Source organism: Cicer arietinum, chromosome 4, assembly GCF_000331145.2.
Source record: "Cicer arietinum cultivar CDC Frontier isolate Library 1 chromosome 4, Cicar.CDCFrontier_v2.0, whole genome shotgun sequence".
Classification (NCBI taxonomy): domain Eukaryota; kingdom Viridiplantae; phylum Streptophyta; class Magnoliopsida; order Fabales; family Fabaceae; genus Cicer; species Cicer arietinum.
This window is the reverse complement of record NC_021163.2, coordinates 4,587,262-4,608,462: the sequence shown is the minus strand read 5'-3', so window position 1 is coordinate 4,608,462 and position 21,201 is coordinate 4,587,262. Positions and strand designations below refer to the sequence as shown.

General features: G+C 29.5%; 2 protein-coding genes across 9 annotated transcripts in view; both read left to right on the top strand.

Annotated features, from left to right (window-relative positions):
- The first annotated feature begins 8,006 nt into the window (after positions 1–8,006).
- On the top strand, positions 8,007–18,959 carry LOC101515419 (probable inactive histone-lysine N-methyltransferase SUVR2). Of its 7 annotated transcripts, XR_012162572.1 has the most exons (12): positions 8,007–8,312; positions 8,553–8,639; positions 8,833–8,887; positions 10,796–10,981; positions 11,179–11,650; positions 12,050–12,945; positions 13,538–13,803; positions 14,469–14,535; positions 14,656–14,706; positions 16,677–16,770; positions 18,448–18,564; positions 18,816–18,959. XR_012162572.1 is itself a non-coding variant. In XM_012714434.3 (11 exons), the coding sequence occupies exons 4-11, from the start codon at positions 10,799–10,801 to the stop codon at positions 18,501–18,503; spliced, it is 2,085 nt and encodes a 694-aa protein (XP_012569888.1). In that variant the 5' UTR covers positions 8,007–8,226; positions 8,553–8,639; positions 8,838–8,887; positions 10,796–10,798; the 3' UTR covers positions 18,504–18,959. The 7 variants fall into 7 exon arrangements, 6 of the variants coding, with proteins under 6 accessions (XP_012569888.1, XP_027189123.1, XP_027189124.1 ...); XM_012714434.3 differs by having other exon boundaries at positions 8,007–8,226; positions 8,838–8,887; positions 18,448–18,959; XM_027333322.2 differs by having other exon boundaries at positions 8,007–8,226; positions 18,448–18,959.
- Positions 18,960–20,002: 1,043 nt separating this feature from the next.
- Positions 20,003–21,201, top strand: part of LOC101514885 (protein PHR1-LIKE 1) — a 4,239-nt gene continuing 3,040 nt past the window's right edge. The window contains exons 1-2 of one of the 2 annotated variants that reach the window (XM_073368004.1): positions 20,003–20,271; positions 21,065–21,201. The exon at positions 21,065–21,201 is cut by the window's right edge and continues 1 nt beyond it. In XM_073368004.1, the coding sequence (XP_073224105.1) occupies positions 21,117–21,201 (85 nt within the window). In that variant the 5' untranslated portion in view covers positions 20,003–20,271; positions 21,065–21,116. The remainder of the gene's footprint in view (positions 20,272–21,064) is intronic. The other variant, XM_073368005.1, reaches the window with a different exon arrangement.

Here is a 21,201-nt window from a genome sequence, read left to right as displayed (position 1 = left end):
CGACAACAAGTGATACTTTTGTTATTTATCTCAACAAATGTCGTTTTAATAAAAAAAATTGTATAAATAATAGCATGTTTGCCAACCATATGTGAAAAATCAACAGCGAGTCAGAAAGAATGAAAATTCCACTGTGATATTGTAGGCGACAAATTACAAATAATTTTTTAACAAAAAATTTATAAATATATATATATATATATAAATAATATTATTGGAAATACAATTTAATATAAAATAAAACATAAATACAATATCATATAAAAATATAAAATAGAGAAACACAATACTTTAAAGTAAAATACACAAATAATCTCATTCGTTATACTGGTTTTCGTCAAACTTTTGACTGTTTTTCTTGGAGGTTTTTGACTGGTAAAATAACTCATTATGTGTCTTCGACGAAAAATATCTTGTCCCTACATGCAAACTCGGGTACTGCATCGGTATCAATTAAAAACATAATATTTTAAGAAAAAGAAAACATAATTTTTTTAATATAATTTAATAAAAAGAGAGTTAAATTATTTAATTTATAATACAAAATCATAATATTCTAAAAAATCACAAAAAATTCACATATATAATTTGGAAGGCATTACTACTAAAAATTCTTTAATTTATTTTTTCTAAATTGTCCAAATACACATATATCATATTATACAGTATTTTTCTTCTAACACTCTTCTCTTTACACCCAACTCAAAAAATTCCATATATGCTCAATTGCATCAGTTTGAAAGATCACGATCACACAAGCACATCAAATCAATTTGTTATCTCGAACAACACTAAGAAGAAAGGACATTAAAAAAAGGAAATGACTATCTGTTTCAATTGATCCATTATACAATGTGTACGTTTGTGTGGCTAAATTTACAATTTCCTTTTAGATAAGATTATCTTTCATAAGAAATCTATTTTAAATTAATTCTCATACAAACACACATACCTTAGATAGTATATATGTAAGTTATGTCTTTGAGTTGAAGTTCTCCACCCTACATCGATATTCTTCGTCAATAAACTATATGTTGACCTCATCGAGTACAACCCGATGACTCCTTCTTCCACACCACTCTATCTCTCTAAACCACACCTCTCTAATTCATTCATTAATTGTGCTAGTAGTTATTCTTCCCATAAAAATAACTCTCTTATTCGTTTGAACTCTTACTCCCAATTTAGAGATAGAGAGAACAACCAATTAAACTTAAGTTTCAAGATCAATCCATTCACCCACATGTCCATTCAAAATTGAGGTTACCTCCTCATCTCCTACCAATGTTTCGGATGATTTTACACCAATTTTTCATAAAACCTCAATACTCTATTTCCACCCTCCTCACATTCATTTAATTACAATGTGATGTATGTTATGTTTTTAAAATAATATCATTAATGTTATCATTTTACATAGGATTACTGTTAAAATGATATTAGGATCTGCAACAAGAAATAACTAATAAAATCGAAGACAAACAATTGGAGAAAAAAAAACAAAATGTAGAACGTTCTTGATTTTCTGCTGAAAACGGATAACATTCTGCAAACACATAAAACAAAGACTATTTATCGTTCTCCTTTATGCAGTTTTGAAAACCAGTTTTCAAAATCAAAGTAAACGAAAATTAAAGAAATATAAGAGAAGAATAACACTCAAATTTACGTGTTCAGTCTCAATTGATGAGACTTACGTCACGGGAAAACAATCAAGACAATTCACTATTGAGATTTAAAATTACAAAATTCAGTCACTTCAAGATTGTTCACCTAGTCTTCACTAGTTTCTCCTTTCTCACAGTCTCCATTTTTCTCCCTTAATCTTCTTTTGATTTCCTATTAATTTGAATTGCATATCCCTCTCTCTTTCTCAGCAAATATTGCTACAACAACATTCAACAATTTTTTCAATGCATTTACACTTATAGTATTTAAAGACAAACTTTTTAACTAACTATAACTAACATTGTCATAATAGTTTTTTTTATTAAACGACATTAAATGAACTTCTCACCGCATACTTATAAGAATTAGGTTTGAGAATGAAACCAATCAACTTAAAAATAAATCGATACTTAATTTAATAATTAGTTCATTCCGTTACTAAACCAAATAAATTGAGCTTTAATTGAAAATTGAACTCGTTAAATAAATGAGTTGAACTTGAACTATTAGTTCAGCCCAAGATTTATCAAGGCCTAAAGTAAGTAAACTCTAACGTAAAGTATTAATTAAAAAAAAAATAGAGGTCCTTTTTAATTCTTACAACAATATTTGACTTTAGTTTAGTTTATTTAAATTTTACTCTCTTGTTTTGTGAAATGCAAAATATTTTAATTAAATATGTTAATGGCTGAATTTTTTTTATAATTGTAAGACCTTTTATTTTTTTTATGATTTAAATATTTATTTTTTTAGACCTAAATGTACATAAAAAATAAATTATTTTCCGAGACCTATAGCTATAGCTTTACTAGCTTTGGTCTTGGGTCGACCTTGCCCATTTGATCAATGAACTAACTCGATATATATATATATATATATATATATATATATATATATATATATATATATATATATATATATATATATATATATATATATATATATAATCAATATATATAATTAATTTTATATGTTTTTATTTTTGTATAAAATAAATTTCACTCGGGAGTTGTTAAAAAAAATTAGTTTATGTGTAATTATTAAAATACATGCATGAAGATGATGTTGAACACATTATAAATGTCATTTTGAAACGAAATAAAAATTATTTGAAAATCTAATACTAAGAAGTTCTTTATATAATTTGAAATCTACTAAAAACTCATACAACTTCGTTGTTTATAGGAAAACTAAATTCGATCTCTAATATTGTAAAAAATTTGTCAACAAGTCGGAGGTGAGACATATTGTATTTGTTGTTCAGATCAATTTCTGTCGAAGATAATATTTTGAGTTATAAATATTATTTTGAGATGCAACTTGTGTCAATTAAAAGTTAAAAATAAAGTATATAATTCTTATTTATTCCATGAAGATAAACAAAATTGTTTTAAGTATTATATTATTGTTCAAAATCGGATATTTTAAACACTTAAAAATTTCACATTGAATGATATACTCTATTACACTCTTCTCTTCCCTTATATAAAAGCGCATCACCAATACACGCGACAATCAAGAGTAATGAAAAAATTGATCTAAGAAGATGGATTATTAAACTTAGTTGAAATTTAAACTATATGGGTTTTAGTTAATATTTTTTTAATTAATTTTTATTAATATTTTAACCTAAAATTGAAAAAACACATTTATTCCATAATTTTTTTTATATTTTTTTTTTGGTTCATTTGATTCAAACTATCGAATCAAATTAAGTAATTCGTAAACTTGAATCGAGTCAAGTTTGAATTGAAAAATAAATTCGTAATGAACTCGAATTGATTTTAAACTAAACTAAACTTTATAAAATTAAACTGATCCTAACCTAGATTCGATTCAACTTAATTCATTTTCAACCCTACTTATAATAGTGTCGACCTTAAGAATTGTTCATTAAAGCCTTTAACTAATTTTATAGTCCCACCTCTATTTTGATCTTACAAAAATGGCACATGCGAGGCTCCTTCCCATTTCTCAAAGTTTGTTCCCTCAAACTTAACCATACCATTGCCAACTTCATTTTAATACATACCGAAAATCGCACATGTAATACTTGTTCATGGTTTCGTCCCATTAATTTTATTAAGATAGTTTTCTATCAAAATTTATCCGTTCGATTTAAATTATACACGGTTCTAAAGAAAAGTAATTTTATTAATTTTAATGATAAAATAAATTTTATTAACTTTGTAAAATATGTGATTTGTTGTGTTTCTTGTGACTCTAATGATATCACACACCTTCGTATTTATAATGATTCTGCAATAATTAAATTCAATGCCTTGAAAATTGTATTGACTAGGACTACTATCAATTAGCCTATAATGTTGCACAATCAAAGAATAATTAAAACATGTACTGAATTTTAACACTCCTCCTCAAGCTAAAGCTTACTATGCTTTAAGCTTGTTACATCAAAATATTTTATCACATAAAAAATGAAACTAAGTTTGACTATTGTTGGACTAGTTTGAAAAGAGAAGACACCATTAATGATTCATGTGTGAAAGATTCACCATTGAATTGATCATCGGTGGGAATAAAATGTGTCACTAATATGATTCATATGTGGGAATACACTCACCACTGGATTGATCGTCAATGGAAATAAAAGGCGCCACTAATATGATTCATATGTAGGATTAGTGTCACTACCGGGTTGATCGTCGGTGGAAATAAAATGGTTGTCTGAGCAAATGGTACCTTGTTCTTAAAACTAAGTTCTCACAACAACAGATGCAATATGGAACGAAGAGTTAAAAAATAAGAGGTTGCTGAAAAATCACTACATCATGAAAAGACCTGCAGAAGGGGTCCGGAGACAGGTGTATGCATTCTCACACACAGATTAGGTGGAGGCGCGTGAGACCCATACATAGAGAAGGCAGATGCGCGTGACGCGTGTGCAATGTTGGTTGGCGACGGGAGAAGCATTGTCGTGCTCGCTGGAGGGTTGCGCGACAATGTTTGTTGGTTTTGGATGCGCACTAGAAAATGATCAGTTGGTGTCGGCACAGCTAAAACTGAGTAAAAAAAAAAAAGAACAAAAAAGTGACAGCTGGTGTAAGGCACAACTGTGTTTGAAAGAAAAAAAAAAAAAGTCACTGAAAAACACATAGTAAAAGTTGTGCTTTTGAGGCCAGCTGTAGCGTCGTGGCTGGTTGCTAGAAAGGCAACCGGAGTTGATGGTGATAGATGACTGTATGAAGCCAAAAAATTGAAAGACTCAAAAAGATGGTGTTGCCGGCGGCATTTGCCGCCGCCGGCAGCGGTAGTGAAGCACAAAGACGGGTCACAAAATCAGAACATGCTATGATACCATGTAAAATATGTGATTTGTTGTGTTTTTTGTGTCTCTAATGAGATCACACACCTTCATATTTATAATGATGCTGCAATAATTACATTCAATGCATAGGAAATTGTATTGACTAGGACTACTATCGATTAGCATAGAATGTTGCACAATCAAGGAATAATTAAAACATACACTGAATTTTAACAAACTTAAATATCTTTATTAATTAAAATTGGCTAATTTTTTTTTATAAATTAAGATATAATAAATAATAATATATTAATAAAAAAATAATTAATATTGTATTAATATTATAAAATAATAAATAATTTAAATAAAAAATGACAAATAAAACATTTAAAATGAGATAGATAGTAACTTCAATTTTTGTTATAGTACATAGCAAAAAAAGAAAAACATATAAGGCCTCCTCCTATAATTTAGTCAATTTGAGACTTTATATAAATAATATTTAGGCCTAACAGACCGTGTTATTTCGATAAATATAAATATTTATTATTATTATTATTATTATTATTATTATTATTATTATTATTATTATTATATCAAAATTTGTATATTATATTAAATCATATATTTGTTAATATTTTAAGCATACAAAATTATTACATTTTAATGTTTTATTGTCAAATAGATTTTAAATACATAAAGTCAAATTATTGTGAATGTCATGTTAAAAGTCAAAAAAAATTTAGGCTATTTTGGTAAAATTAAGCTATAAGCTATCTGATAGCTGAAAATTTAATTAATAGTTGACAATTTATGACTTATAGCTGAAAAGTTAATTAATTGAAATTAAAGTGTTTGATGAATTTAAGTTTTAACAATATAAAATAAAATAATTATTTAATTTAAAATAACAAAAAATGTGACATTATTTAATATCTCATATACACGTAACTTCCACCTTTCTCCCACGTTTCTCCTCCCAACGTGATTACCATTTCACGTGATATGTCTCCCACTCACATTACCTCCTCTCTTTATCCTTTACTATATTTTCTCTCATTTATGACTTTTGTAGGAGAAGCCCAAAAAAAGAACAACAAAGCTTTGAAATAAAAACTATAACCATACAATTGATTTACTATTTTTTGTTACACCATTTATATTTTTTTATTACAATATAAATATAAATTTGAATAATTCTCAAAAAGTTTAGCAAAATTCATATGTATAAACAATCATTGTAAAAATAATGCAATTCATTTATTGTTTACATTTTGACATAAAAATGAATTTAACTTTATCACAGTGGTAAATTAGAAGATGAAAAAATAATAATAAATATAACAATGCATACCTTAATCAATTTCTTATAAGATGAATAATATGATTTTATTTTGACAATGAATTAAAGAAACTTAGTACACTGCTTATCAAGAAGAAGATATACGTGAAACAATGAACTAATGGGTAAGAGGGTAGTTATTTTGTATTATATAAAGATAAAAAATTAATAAAAATAAAATAATAAGATTATAAATAGAAGACAATGTAAGCTATAAGTTCAAACGTTACTTGAAATAACATATCATAATAAATTATAAGTTGGTAAAAAAACTTGTTTACTAAACACATTTCGTTTAATCCAACAAACTTGTAAGCTAGTTTAATAAACTATAAATTAACTTATTGATGTTACCAAATAATGCCTTTCAAAGTGTTGAGACAAAATACTATATGCATTGAATTCAATAAGTTGTAAGTTTCATCATATTAGAATCATTAGAAAAAGATAAATATAAATTTATTTTTAAATATTCAATAAACTTTAAAATCTTTCTTACTTAAGATTCAACATCCTCTTTCATCCTAAATTTTTATTATATAAAGAAAAAATACCAACAAATTTAAGTATACCAAGAGTAACGTGTCATAACAAGCATACCATACATATGGCTTAGAAGAGACACAATTCCTTCGATCTTATACAAGAGAAAAATACTACTTTATACTCTTGACCTCATGTAATTTGTTTAGAGTAATAAAAAAATTAGTTATATTGTTTAATTATCCTTCATGAAAACTTGATCTTCGACAATAAATTAATTATTAAAAAAAATAAAATTTTACTAAATCGATGTAAGAGTATTGCAAGAATAATAATATTAAATGTGATAGAATTATTTAATTTTTATATAAATTTAAAGTTATAGAATAATATATTTTTATAAGCAAAAATGGGTGTCTATAGTTCAAATTTTGGATTTTATGTAATTCAAAATTTGAATCACATACACCACCGTTCTTTAATTTATATTTATACTACAAGATATATAAGGACGAGAATAAGCCAGACCGACCGACATGAGCCTACAGCCTAACCTACGTTAAGCTCATATCACATCAGACTTTATTTTAAACAGATAAGGCTAAGATTTATAAAAAAGTTTATTTAGTTAAAAATATCAAGCTACAGACCACCTAATAATTTTATTTAGGTCTATTAACCCGACCTATTTAAATAAAAATAAATAATATTTGTTTACTACTATATTTATTATATTAAATTTTAATATTTTTATTATATATTCTACTTTTAGTAATTTACTCATATTAATCTCCTTTAGTTTTTGACATATTTAAAAGTATTATTATAAAATATAATTTAAATATAATGTATATAAAATTATATTCTTCAAAGTGTGAGATTAAATATCAAAATAGGACTTAATTTCATTGAAATATATTTAAATATATATTTAATTACTTATTCAAATATGTTAAAATGAAATAAACTTTTTATTTAAAAATCTTAAAATGAAATAAGTTTTTAACTAAGCTAACAGACCATATCAGACTTCTATCAAAGTCAGACTTAAAAAATAAGCCTATGACAAACCACAAACTTTGAATTTTTTGACAGATTAAAAATTCAAGTCTAACTCGGCCCAATCTAATATTTATATTTAAAACTAAACTAAATATTTAAAAAATAAACATATTTAAAACTTAACAAACTGGACCCAATATAATAAACCAGCGACTTTACGGCTTCGCCTGAATGAATAAATACAAGAGCGCAGTCACACGCATTTTATTTTTCTCAAATTTTCGGTGAAATTTTCTCTGCAACCAAATACACATTTCTCGTTTCAGGGTTTACAATTTTTGGACTCTAGCTTCTTCTTCTCTACAACTACTCTTCCTTTCTCTCTCAAAATTTTACAATCCGTTTAGGTTCCGTGTTCTTCAAGGGAAGCTTAACTCGCTATATCGATTGATCACGTTTTAGTGTGCGTGCTTTCATTCTTCTTACTCATACTTCACCAAATCATTCTTTAGCTACCTGCATTTTATTCTCCGTTGTTTGAATGTGTATGTGAGTGAAATCGCTTTCAGTTTATTTACTACTTTTTATTGTAATTTTTTTGTTATTGTTTGAATGACGACGAGGATTAAGGAAATGCTTGCATGGAGGGTTTTGGATTGGAGACAATGCCAAAAGATTGTTTTCATTTTTTAAATTGAAATTATTATGTAATAAATAAATTAATTGTAAACATCATTGAAATGTTTATTTTACATGAAAAATTTTACCTACATTTTTTCCTTTGCGTAGGATTCAATGGCACAAAACGACGTTGGTATTTTCTCGGGTTGCTGAATAGATATTCGTTGGAAAGGCTATTCATTTGTAGGCATCACTGTAAGTGAATCTTTCTTGGTTCCATTTACTATGTGAAAATATTTTCTTTTTTATTTTTTAAAAATGTATCTTCATTATATCTTGATGAAAAACATTTTAAGTGAATTATTGTCGTGGAGAAAAGAAGAAATGCAATTTGAGGGCTCACTGCCATATATCACTTTGGCACCACTCTTCCCTTGTTTTGATGCAGAACAGAAATTCTTTTTTCAAGAAGAGCAGAAAGATAATCCAGTTTTTTTCTCCAGGTAAAATAGTTGAATTATCCTAGGATAAAAAATTCCTACAAAGACTTTATCTTTGAAGTGCAGACTGCACAAGTGTGGGTGTATTTTTTCTTGAATTGTAGTGGGTTAAGATGACAAGGCCGTATTATAGAAACTAAGAGTGAATAAACTTTAACATAAGTCCATCATACCAAGTATTAGGTTTTTAAATTAAACCTAACACATGCTTATAAAACTGACACTTAAAAAACTGAGACTTAAAGTGAAGTAGTTACTCTTGATAAACTTTTTTCAAGTCTTATATCTTTTTATTGTGTGACTTAAATTTTGTAAGGTGAGAGAAGTCACTCTTAATAAACTATTATCAAGGCTTATCTCATTTCAATGAGAGACTTGAATTCTTCTCAATACGCTCTCTCCTGTCAAACACTAATGGGTTTGGTGCGAGGATATTTTGCTGATGACCAGAATGTACAACTTACAATACCATATTTGTCTATATGTTGGACCTAACTCATCCTTACAAAATCGGTTTGTAAGGTGAAGAGAGTAACTCTTTATAAACTCTTTTTTAGGCCTTATCACTTTTTAACTTGAGACTTAAATTTTTTCTCAATACATCATCTCACATCCAACACTATTTGGCTTGGTGCATGGCGGTGACCTAAATGTATAAGTTTTGATACCATATTTTGATTTTTATATTATACGTAACTCATCTTTACAAAATTGGTTTGTAAAGTGAAGATTGTTACATTTTATAAATTTTTTTCAGACCTTATTTCTTTTCAATGAGGGGTTTGATTTTTCCTCAATACACCATCTCATGTCTAACACTATGAGGCTTGTGTGGATAATTTGGTGGTGATCTGAATATATAAGTTATGGTACTATATTTGGTTTTCATATTAGATCTTACTCATTCTTACAAATAGGCTTGTAAGGTGAAGTGTGCTGCTCTTTCGATTAACTCTTTTCATACCTTATCTCTTTTAAATTGTGGGACTTGGGGTTTTCTTGGATACTAATGATGCAATTTGTGATTGAAATGTACAATTCTAGCTTAAAAGAAAACTTTATTGAACAACTACGAGGCATATAATGTTGTATGAGACTGAGTACTTGATGGTAAAGTGCTAACAACAAAGTAACCTCAATGTTGTGAAGCCGAGAATATTATGATGGATGAATGGTCTCACAAGATAAAATTAAAAACAACAGCGTTTGACATGTGCGAAGATGTCCAACAAAGTCACTGATAAAGAAGGTGTACCAAGTGAAGGATAGTCAACAATTAGAGGTAGAAAGAAATCAAGGATAACTATATAGAAAGTCCATGAGTGGAGATTTGGATTTAAGCGATATTTCAACATTGATACATGGCAGGATATTATGGCTTTGTTTGATCTGTAGTTGACCCGAACTAGTGAAAGAAGGCTTTGGTTGTTGTTACTGTTGTTAAATACACCTTTACTTGCAGTTTAAATGCTTTGGTTTAATTCCTTTTGTCAGCAATTCCCGTGGTAAATAGGACCACTATAAACCCTTAACACAACTTTTAGCATGCTCTTGCATTGGAATGTGATGGCCTCCCCTTCTCCTAAGCTGTTACTTAACAAAGAAAACATATACTTTCCCTATAGTTTTCATATTATTTGTTATGCTTTTATATCCTATTCTTAACGTTGCCAAAATCATGATGTTTCGGTTCATTAGTACTGGATCAAGATCTGTCAGTTTACTGTATTAACATCGTAAATTTGCATTATGTGTCATCATATATATAGAATATAGAGAAACATGTCTCTTTTATGTTTTCCTTTATTTTTATTTTCGTGCAAAGTTCCCTTGAAGTATACTGATAATATTGTATTTGTTTTTATTTTGTTCTACGTTAACTTTCCTTTCATTGCATTGAACCTCTCTTAGGTCATGTCTCCTAATCCAAGGGTTATTAAAGCCTATAATGCTATGAGGGCCTTAGGAATCTCTGAGAATGAGGTGAAACCGGTGTTGAAGAATTTGGTTAAAGTGTACGATAGAAATTGGGAACTTATTGAAGAAGACAATTATCGGACACTTATAGATGCATACTTTGAGTTAAAGGAAGATAAGGTTTCTCAGAACATCCTTTACTCATTTATATATTGAAAGATAGATTTGATCGGTTGTGCTTTTTAATTGCAAGTGTTTTATTTGTCTTGATCTGCTATCTTTTTTGTGTATTATTATTAACTTGTAATTTCCGTTGCTGCATTTGAGTCTACATTTATCAGCTTTTTTCTGACACCTTGTTATATTATTTCTAAAAGCAGGAAGAGCATAAGAGAAAAGCTCCAATCAGTTCTCATGATGGAGAAAGACCAAAACAGAAACTTCACTTGGTTGATAGGGACAACCATGTTTCATCAACTGACAACTCAAGACAAGTGTTGTCTGTAGAAGACACTGAGATACGTCCAAAGACTTTTAAACACGAAACTATTAAACCATCTCAAATTTCCAGGCAAGATATGAAGCCCACAGCCAGTTCACAGGCATTGCAGAGAAGGTTGAGCGACCAAGAAAGGATCTCAAGTTTACCTTGCATGGCTGCTAGAGATAAAAAATATTGTCCCGGGGAAGCATCATCTGCAGGGCATTGTAAAGATCCAATTGATGAACCTCGCCACCCTTGTATTCAGAGAAAAATACTGTCCAGTGATCATTATCAGAAGAAGATTACAACATCAGGAACTGAGAAACCTAAGCTTCATCTGGGATCTGTTTCGAGGAGTTGCAATGGTAATCATGATAGCCTTTCTAACGACATGTCTTTTACTTTTTTCCTTTTGCTGTTGTTGCATATCAATTATGATTGAACTTTCTATCAGTTTGAGTCCCGAAAGGTCTCCCGTCTTTCTTTTATTTTTCTTGTCTCAAGGTAGGATACTAGGAGTGGAGATCCTGAAATCAGTTGGTTTGTAATAAGAATATTTCCTATATTTTCTGTGAGGATTTTTTTAAAAAGATCTGAAAAATTGACCTACTCTGACATCTTGTGCCCCATAACCAAATTATATTCATTAACTTAAATTTTTCTGCTGCCGCGTAAGAAAGGCACATGGTTGTACACTTGAACTTAGTTTTTGAACTTTCTTGAAATGTATGCTGCTTTGTGAATTTCTTGCTGATTTTCTATAGGCTCACCTGATGCTTCAAATGGAAATCTTTCTGTCAAATACCTGTCAAATGTGTATCAGAATACACAAAAGAAAGAAGATAGCCCCACATGCAATAATAACAACAGAATCAGTAAGGCTAATATTGATATTGCTGCTTCACCCTTGGGAGAAGTTAAGATTTCTTTAAATTGTGATTCTGCATTGGATCAACCAAATTTCCATATTCCTAATTTGGATGTTGTTATGAAATCCGTGGAGGAGAAATACCTGAGGTCTTGCAAGACTGTCGAACCCCAACTATCCATGACGAAGCTATTAGATGATTTATGCAGAAGTTACTTGAAGATGGGCTTGAATTTAAGTCGAAAGGGGTTGATTCCTAAGCCAAGGCAAGCTCTTGCTGAGGATAAAAAGAAATCCTTTCGATATTTCGATGACATATCAAAAGGTTCAGAAAAAATTAAAATATCATTATTAGATGAGACTGAAAGTGAGGATTTTCCAAAGTTTAATTACATACCATGTAATGTAATATATCAAAGTGCTAATGTAAATATTTCACTTGCTCGGATTGCGGATGAGGATTGCTGTTCTGATTGTTCAGGCGACTGTCTTTCCTTATCACTTCCTTGTGCATGCTCTCAAGAAACTGGGGGAGAGTTTGCTTACTCTTCACAAGGTTTGTTGAAAGACAAATTTTTATCAGATTGCATGTCTATGCTACTGGAACCTCAAGATCATCATTATGTGTATTGTAAAGAATGCCCAATTGAGAGGACTAAGAATGAGCACAATCCTGAACCATGCAAGGGACATCTGGTTAGGAAGTTTATAAAGGAGTGCTGGAGAAAATGTGGATGTGACATGCAGTGTGGAAATAGGGTAGTGCAACGAGGTGTAAGACGTAAATTGCAGGTAAACTATTCTCTGAATAACTTAAAACTTATATGATGATAATTTTTACTTTAGTTAAATATTTTTATGGTTGGTAGATGTAGTTATGGAAAATGAGACTTGCAATATGTTTAGGGAAGATTTGTGTCTTTGATCCTCTATTTCTTTAAAACTATTCTCTGAAACTTTTCTTTTGTTATGGTTGTTAGATGAAGTTGTGGAAAATGACTATTGGAATATGTTTAGGGAAGAATTTATGTCTTTGATTCTCTATTTCTTTATTCCATACCTTTATAGTATAATGAAGATATAAATTAGAAATTCAGACTACAAGATTAAAAAAGTTAAGTTCGGAGCTAATCATCTTGCTGTATCAATCTCCTATATGTTTTCTTGGGCCACTACATTACTTTGGTTGTATTAGCGTGTCAACTGTCAATTCACTCCCCTTGCGGCAATTGCCCACATATTTGATAAGTTCTGCTAAATAATTTTTTGTAACACATGTTTTATTATTACAAGCCGTTACTGTTGCTAAATTTATTGTGTTTGATCTGTTGCTAAATTTAGCGTTTGATCTATGATTGGCACGTTGTTATCTTTTATTCTTCAGGTGTTTTTGACTCAAGAAGGAAAGGGATGGGGCGTTAGATCACTAGAAAACTTGCCCAAGGGATGCTTTGTATGTGAATATGCTGGGGAAATTTTAACCAATACAGAGTTATATGAAAGGATTGTCCAGAGCAGTGGCAATGACAGACATACATATCCGGTAACGCTTGATGCAGACTGGGGCTCAGAAGTGGGGTTAAAGGATGAAGAGGCATTATGCTTGGACGCAACATATAATGGGAATGTTGCAAGATTCATCAATCATAGGTGCTTTCCAAAATTCAACAACATATTTCTAATTCGGATGAAATTGGTTCGACTCAAATACTTTTTACCTGAATCAGCCAGCTCAATCTCTTACAGGAAAAATCAAACCAGTCCAATTATTGTGGGGCTGAAATTGTGCTAGGATGCTATCCTTGTTGTTAAAAATCTCACATTAGATGATATATAACTTGAAAATGAGTTTATAAATGAGACACATTTATCACCTTACAAATCGATTTTATAGGATTGAGCTAACTCAACCCAAATTCTAAGAATGGTCATTTTGGATCAAAATCTTCAGGAATGAAATAGGATTTACCTAATCATTTTTTTGGCACCACAATATATACTTTCACTTTTTCTATGCATCTGAAATTGCTTTTGTTGGTTTCCCACTATGATGGATTTTTGTTGTTCCATTTATGTCAGTCTACTATGGAACATCATTTTTTCGTTTCGACTTTTTGTTTTCATACAAGATTTGTTGAAGTCCATCGCATCTTTTTCCAGTGACAGTGCATGAAAATTAAACTCTTTCGCTTGAATTTAATTTATATACACTGTTAGTGTAAATAGTTATTTTGCTTTGCTCTTTTTTGTGCATACTACAGCTATTATTCTTTTCTTTTTCATTTCTAATATGATCTCTGTGTTTTTTATTTCAGATGCGCTGATGCAAATCTAATAGACATTCCTGTTGAAGTGGAGACACCTGATCGACACTATTATCATGTGAGAATTTGGCTGTCATACGTTTTCATTTTAACATACAAATGTACTTCAATAAATGGAGGACTATGAAACTTAACTTTTGAGAATGAATTTATAGTTTGTTTTGGTCATTGTCTGCAGCTTGCCCTCTTTACTAACAGAAATGTGAATGCGTACGAGGAGTTGACATGGGTAAGTGCATTTAGACCAATACAAGACATTTGCTTCGTATTTGTTTTATCTCCAAACATTGCTTCTAAATAGTAGCATTCAAATAGTGACATATAAAGAATTATTTTGATTGTGCATTTGTGTAGCAAAATATTCGTTGACATGCACAGGACCTTGTATGATTTAACGGAAATTATAATTAATGTATTATAATTTCCTTTAAATTTGTATTTAGAAGATAATCAAGAGATACACTACTAGTGAAATATTATTTCTCTTTTAATTAATTGATTCACAAAAGACTATTTGTTAACTAATTAATCAGTGACAATTATTTATCTCGTGTATAATTTACACAGTGTATATAATATTTTTCTTCAAATTTTCATCTAGAAGACATTAAAAAGACACTACAAATGAAATGCACTTTCTTTTAACTAAATGATTCTCAATTTTTTTTTAACTAATTGACCAAAGACAAACATTTGTCTCTCGTATTATTTTAAATTTTTATCTTGAAGATATTCAAAAGAAACACTACTAATAAAATACATATCTAAAAGTAAATCATAATGTATAGTAGGAAGTGACAACAACAAAAAGTGATCATGTGATATTTAAGTGGTTTTACTATATTAATTTGGGAAATTCTATAGGGGACCACCTTACTAAAGACCAATGCTTGAAATCATTCAAAATTTAAACGATGATCGAAGACACTGTTTAGAAATATAAATTAATACTCTCCTCATCTCTGAGATTGAGAGGGTGACCTAGTTGGTGTCGGTTCATTTATTTTTATTTTTATTGAACTTACATAGATCGAGTCATTGTCTCGGTCGTAAATATCAAGAGAACTGTTAACTTATACTTCTGAAGTAGTGTCATTAATCGTCGTTATAGTTTCCACAGTGGACCACCTTGGTGGTCCAATCTAGATTCCGCCTATGTATCTGCCTAATGATCTTTCAAAAACTGATGTGCCTAAATTTTAAATTAGGGAATTTTCGGTATTTTGTTTGTAGTTTTAGGTTTAATAGTTGATGTTGGGTTCAAGTGTGAGTCGTCAAGTCTCACATCAACTATGAATTAACTAAATGTTTGATATAAGAAAGGTGATTCATATACCTTAAAAGGTTTGGGCAGAGATGTGGCGTCGAAATCTATTGTGGTGTATTTGGTCTGTTGTTGCTCATGTGCCTATAGACTCCCAACAAGTGGTATCAACCTTGGTTCGACTTTATGGGAGAATGGAATTGGAGCCTGGTGTATTGGCTCTTTGTATTGAAAGGTTTTTCGACGATGTAGTCAAGAGATGTGTCCTTTTCATAATAACAATAGTGCAAGTATAATGTGAGAGACTCACACTTGAGTGGAAGATTCTTGAGTTCAAGTGTGAGTGGTTAAGTCTCACATCGACTTTGAATGAGCTAAAGGTTGAATATTTAAGAGAGGTGATCCATATCCCTAATATCTTAAGGTTTTGGATGATATGACATCGAAATTTCTTGTGATCCTGAAATATTTGGCCAGTTGTTGCTACCGTATCCTTAGACTTTCCAATAGTTGATTGATAGTTGATTGTTGCCATTGAAAGTCTATGAAGATGTTTGGTACACGGGTATCTCTATTCCCAAATATCTTGGATAAATGGGGTATAGTACCTGGTCCAAGTCATCCTCCACATTCCTATAAATATAAATGTCCCAACAGAAAAAAGAAATAATACATTTTGAGTTGTGAATGTTGTTAAAGCCTTTTTCCACATTTTTTGGTATATATGCAAAACCTGCACTTTTGAGGGAATCACATAACCATAGGCTAGATGCCAGTGTGGTAATCCTGTACTTAGTGCACAAAACACAGGCAGCTAAAAGTAATCTTAGGTCCCTAGATAAAGATGATAGTGTACCAAACTCTTTTTACTTTGCAGTCATCCGATGTTTCTGTGAAGTTGTTTGAGCTCTCAAGATGTGAGAAACTGTTTGCAGGATTATGGTATTGACTTCGATGATCACACCCATCCTATTAAAGCATTTGAATGTTGTTGCGGAAGCACCTTCTGCCGTGATAAGAAGCAAAAAGGTCAGTTAGATAATTTTGTCTTGATCATGCTATTTCTTGTTTGACTATTCTGTGTTGGAACTATCTTAAGTATTAAGATGCTGTTACCTCGCACTTATAATGTTTCAGTTTTTAGAAAATTTGGGTAATAAAAGAAATGTCTTAATATCGGGTTCAAGCAAACGAGGGGATCCCACCTATCATTTGGCTAGGTGGAGCTTAACTTCTTATGTAAGGAATTAAGTAGCATGTTAGCTTTATAATTGCCCCTTCTCTCTATTTCATATTCTACATAGTACCTCTAATTCAATGGGAACTTGAGCATTTTTAAGATGTACAACCTTACAAGATCTCATATTTTAAATAGCTCTAAAAAAATTTATATATAGAAGTTTTAGGGGTTTAACTAGTAAATGGTTCAATATGTAAGTACTTGAAACAATTGAAATTTGTAAATATTATCGTCAGTGTTCAATTAATTTAAAATATGCTAAATGCCTACATCGTGCTAAATGCTATTTTTGACTTAGGTATCAATACTTTTAGATATTTATTTATTTATTATAAAAAAATAAGGGGTTGTTTATTGTTTTTAGAGTTAAATAAGTTTTTAATTCCAATAAAATTTTGAAATTTCGTTTAGTCTCTATAAAAAAATAGACTTGTTCCTACATAATTATTTTTAGTCTTTGTTGAAACAAGAATACATATTTGTTAATGATTTTTTTGCAGACATGTTTACAACACTGTAAAAAGTTCTTTCACAAAAAATAAGTTGAAAATTATATTTCTAAGTTCATATTTTAAGTACTTTTATCTTGACCATATGACATTTAAAAAATTCATATTTAATTCATTTTAATTTAAAAAATTTTAAATTTGTATAGATGAACTTTTAATATCGTTCTTAACATACTTGTAAAAAAGCATTCAAAAATTTTAAAGTTGAAGGATATTTCGGTCTAGGAAGAACTACAAATATTTGTAGAATAATTTTGTAGGAACTAAAATATGTGATTTTTTTTATAGGGACTAAACAAAATTTCAAAATTTTATAGGAACTAAACTTATTAACATTTGTTTTTATATCTTAAAATTTGTGTTCATTTTACTTTTGTTAATAAGGAGGTAAGATACTTTTGAAATGAATAATTGTCTACATATCTAAAAACAATGAAAATGTCAAAATTGTTTTTGTTATTTCTGCAAATGCATTTTTATTAACAAGCATTTTATTTTTTCTCCATAACAATTGTTATCTTCAAGAGTCTCTCATCAAGGTAAAACTGTTAGATTCAAATGTGAGTGGTTAGTCTTAAATTGACTATCATTAAATTAAATGTTGGATATATATGAAAAGTGACATATCCAAATGCCTTAAGGCTTTGGTTGTATATGTGGTGTTAAAGTTTTTTGTGGTTATGAAACATTTAACCCATTGTTTCTTTCATACTTTGTACTCCCAACAAAAATGAACACAAATTTTAAAATATAAAAACATGAAATGTTTTCACAAAATAAACGACCATTTATGTTGCTTACTCATTTTCTTTTGTATATTATTGACTCATTGTTGTTTTCATATCTTATACTCCCAACAAAAATGAACACATTATAAAAAATAAAAATATGAAATGTTTTCACAAAGTAAATAGTGTTTTATGTTGCTTACTCATTTTCATTTGTATGTTTTTGCAGGAACTAGATTAACAAAGACTAAAAAACTCAAGAATACATATTCACATATAAAGTAATCGTAGTCTTACCAACATGGTGTGACACAAGTGGTAGATACTTGAGTATTTTAATTATTTGGTAATTGATTTAATTCTTGAATGGCGCGTATGAAAAAGTTTATGTCCGTAGAAGTCAACCCCTTAAATGAATCTCAATTAATTTGATAGATTAGTCTCCATATTTTCGTGCAAGAATACCATAGTTTAAAAAAAAAAACATACCTTAGTTTAAAAATAAAGCAGTTGAGATTTGTTTTGTTAATTTTCTTTCTAGTTAGCAAATGTTTGCAAGAAATATTGTCAAGCGGTTTATTTTTGTTGCTGTTGCAGGACAGGGCAGCCATATAGGTGAAATTTTTTTATGACATTTATGATAGAAATTATTGTATAGTTCAAATTTGGGAACACATTTTTTAGCAATTATTGAACAGGAAAAATTATAATTGTATAAAGAACAGATTTCGTTTGGGAATTCATTTGCTTTTCTGCTATGGATTTTTTTTAAATTTAGTATAGCCAGTTTCTTTATCCGGCCAACAGGGCTTCAACTAATCAAAGAGCAGGAGGTCATCTCCAGCCACATCCTACCACAGAATGTAAAGGTAAAGGAGGGGAAATGCTGGGTTTAAATTCAAGCAATCAATAGTGGAGCCATAGCCAATTATCCAGACGATGAACATCACAATTTCCTTCTCTTAAGGCGTGCCTAAACTAGATACAGCCATTTCAAATAGGTTTGGTCGATCAAACCATGATATATAATGATCAAACCGTGATATATAATGATTTAGGAAAGGTGTTTATATCCAAACGCATCCAAAATTGAACAATCCAAAGAATATTGGATGTTTTTAGATTTCCTGCGTTAAATTGAATTTTGAATTCCATCTCTAAAATCGATCCAAATCAGATATATAATACATTTTAATTCATATTTAATTTTTATTAATATGAAATATTAATTAATTTATTAAACATGATCTATTATTATCGTTATCTTGTAATATTAATTTTTAAATTTGTTACATTTTATTTTGACCGAATATTACATGTTATATATGTCAAATTGTCTATAACTTTTAATAATTTAACATAATTTAAATATAGAATTTAATTATTATGAATTGATAACACATATCAATCATTCATACTTATAATTTTTAAGGTAATTACAGTTAAGGTTAAAAGTTTATAAGAAATTGAGTAATAGTATAAAAATATACAAAAACCGTTGTTTAATTCAAACTACACTTAATAGGATTAGATTCATTTGATCAGAAAGCGTTTATATCGTACTGCATGTTAAATATTTGAATCATATGAAAGTTATATTCATTTAAAATATATTTTTTAAATGACATTTATTGGTAGAGTCAATATTTTAGACAAAAAGAAAAAAATAAACACACAGAATGAAGACTAAGTTGCAGGTTGAGTATTCTCTAATTTTTTTTTTCTCAACCCTCCATTTTTAAAAGAAAATTAGAATTCGAATAAATAAAATCTGACAAAAATTATTGTAATTAAAATTCGAACTCAAATTTTTTCCAACAATTGAGTCCCTCTTTAAAATATGTTTTAGTTTGTGAAAAGGAATTTGGTAATGATGCAATCATAGTAAAGATGTCGAAACCAAAGTGGGGTAAGGTGGGGTTAGCTTCGTATTCATTCATTTATACGGCCTCTCGTTCGTTTTATGCGACGACAATCCCCAATTCATATTAATTATTAATTATTATTGTTATTATGGATTAACGCTGCTTCTTCTTCTTCTTCTTCCTTTCAGGTTAGATCACTAATTATTTCTTTTTCTCTCTATTCAATTCAATTCTAATCTCTTTTATTTGTCTTCTTTTTATCCGATGATGACACTCTACTTATTATTATTTTCGATTATTAGTTTGAGGGTTTTTCCCCTTTCTCATATTCATCACCATGTCCATTGATACTAAGCTTGCATATCAATTAAAAAATAAATTTCTGTTAAGCGTTTTTTGATTTGTTATTCTCTGCTCTGTACAGTAAGTAGTTTTATTTTTGCATACCTTGATTGTTCGTCATAGGTGATTGTGCAATGAATGGTGAATCCCGAATTCAAGGGACGTGTGAATCTCAATATTCTACTTTAAATTTGCATGTTTATATGAACAGTTAAAAAAATTAATGTTGTCACGCTTGTGCGTTCATCTGCATAAGTCTTACGCATATATATTCCACTAGCAAATCAAGTATTAGTTTACTATTATATGTTTTGTAGTGCTTTTGTAACTTCAATTCAACTATTTTCTTTTCATATGCACTACAATCTTATAGTCTTGATCTCTGTAGCACTGACACTTTTGATGAAAGACATGTCCCAGTGTCCGACAGTGACACTAGCTCCTTGATTACATTCAATAAATTCATTTTCTCAAATTATTACCGGCGCCAATGTGTCAGAGTTGTGTGTCTTGATTAGTGAGATATGAACAATTACTGAATTAATTTTGTCTAATTATGTGAGTGATGATTATCATTATAAATTTGTCATTATTGATTGAATTAGTTGACATACTGCTTACTTTTCACATTGAAATTAGGTCATACGATTACAAAGTTGATTGATTCACTAGGAAGCCTTTGATCGGAGCTATGTCTTCCTCTTTTCCATCTTCCTCAATGCAGGCTGCATCGATAAATTCCAACATCAGAAGCGTTGGGCACATGTTTTCAACTC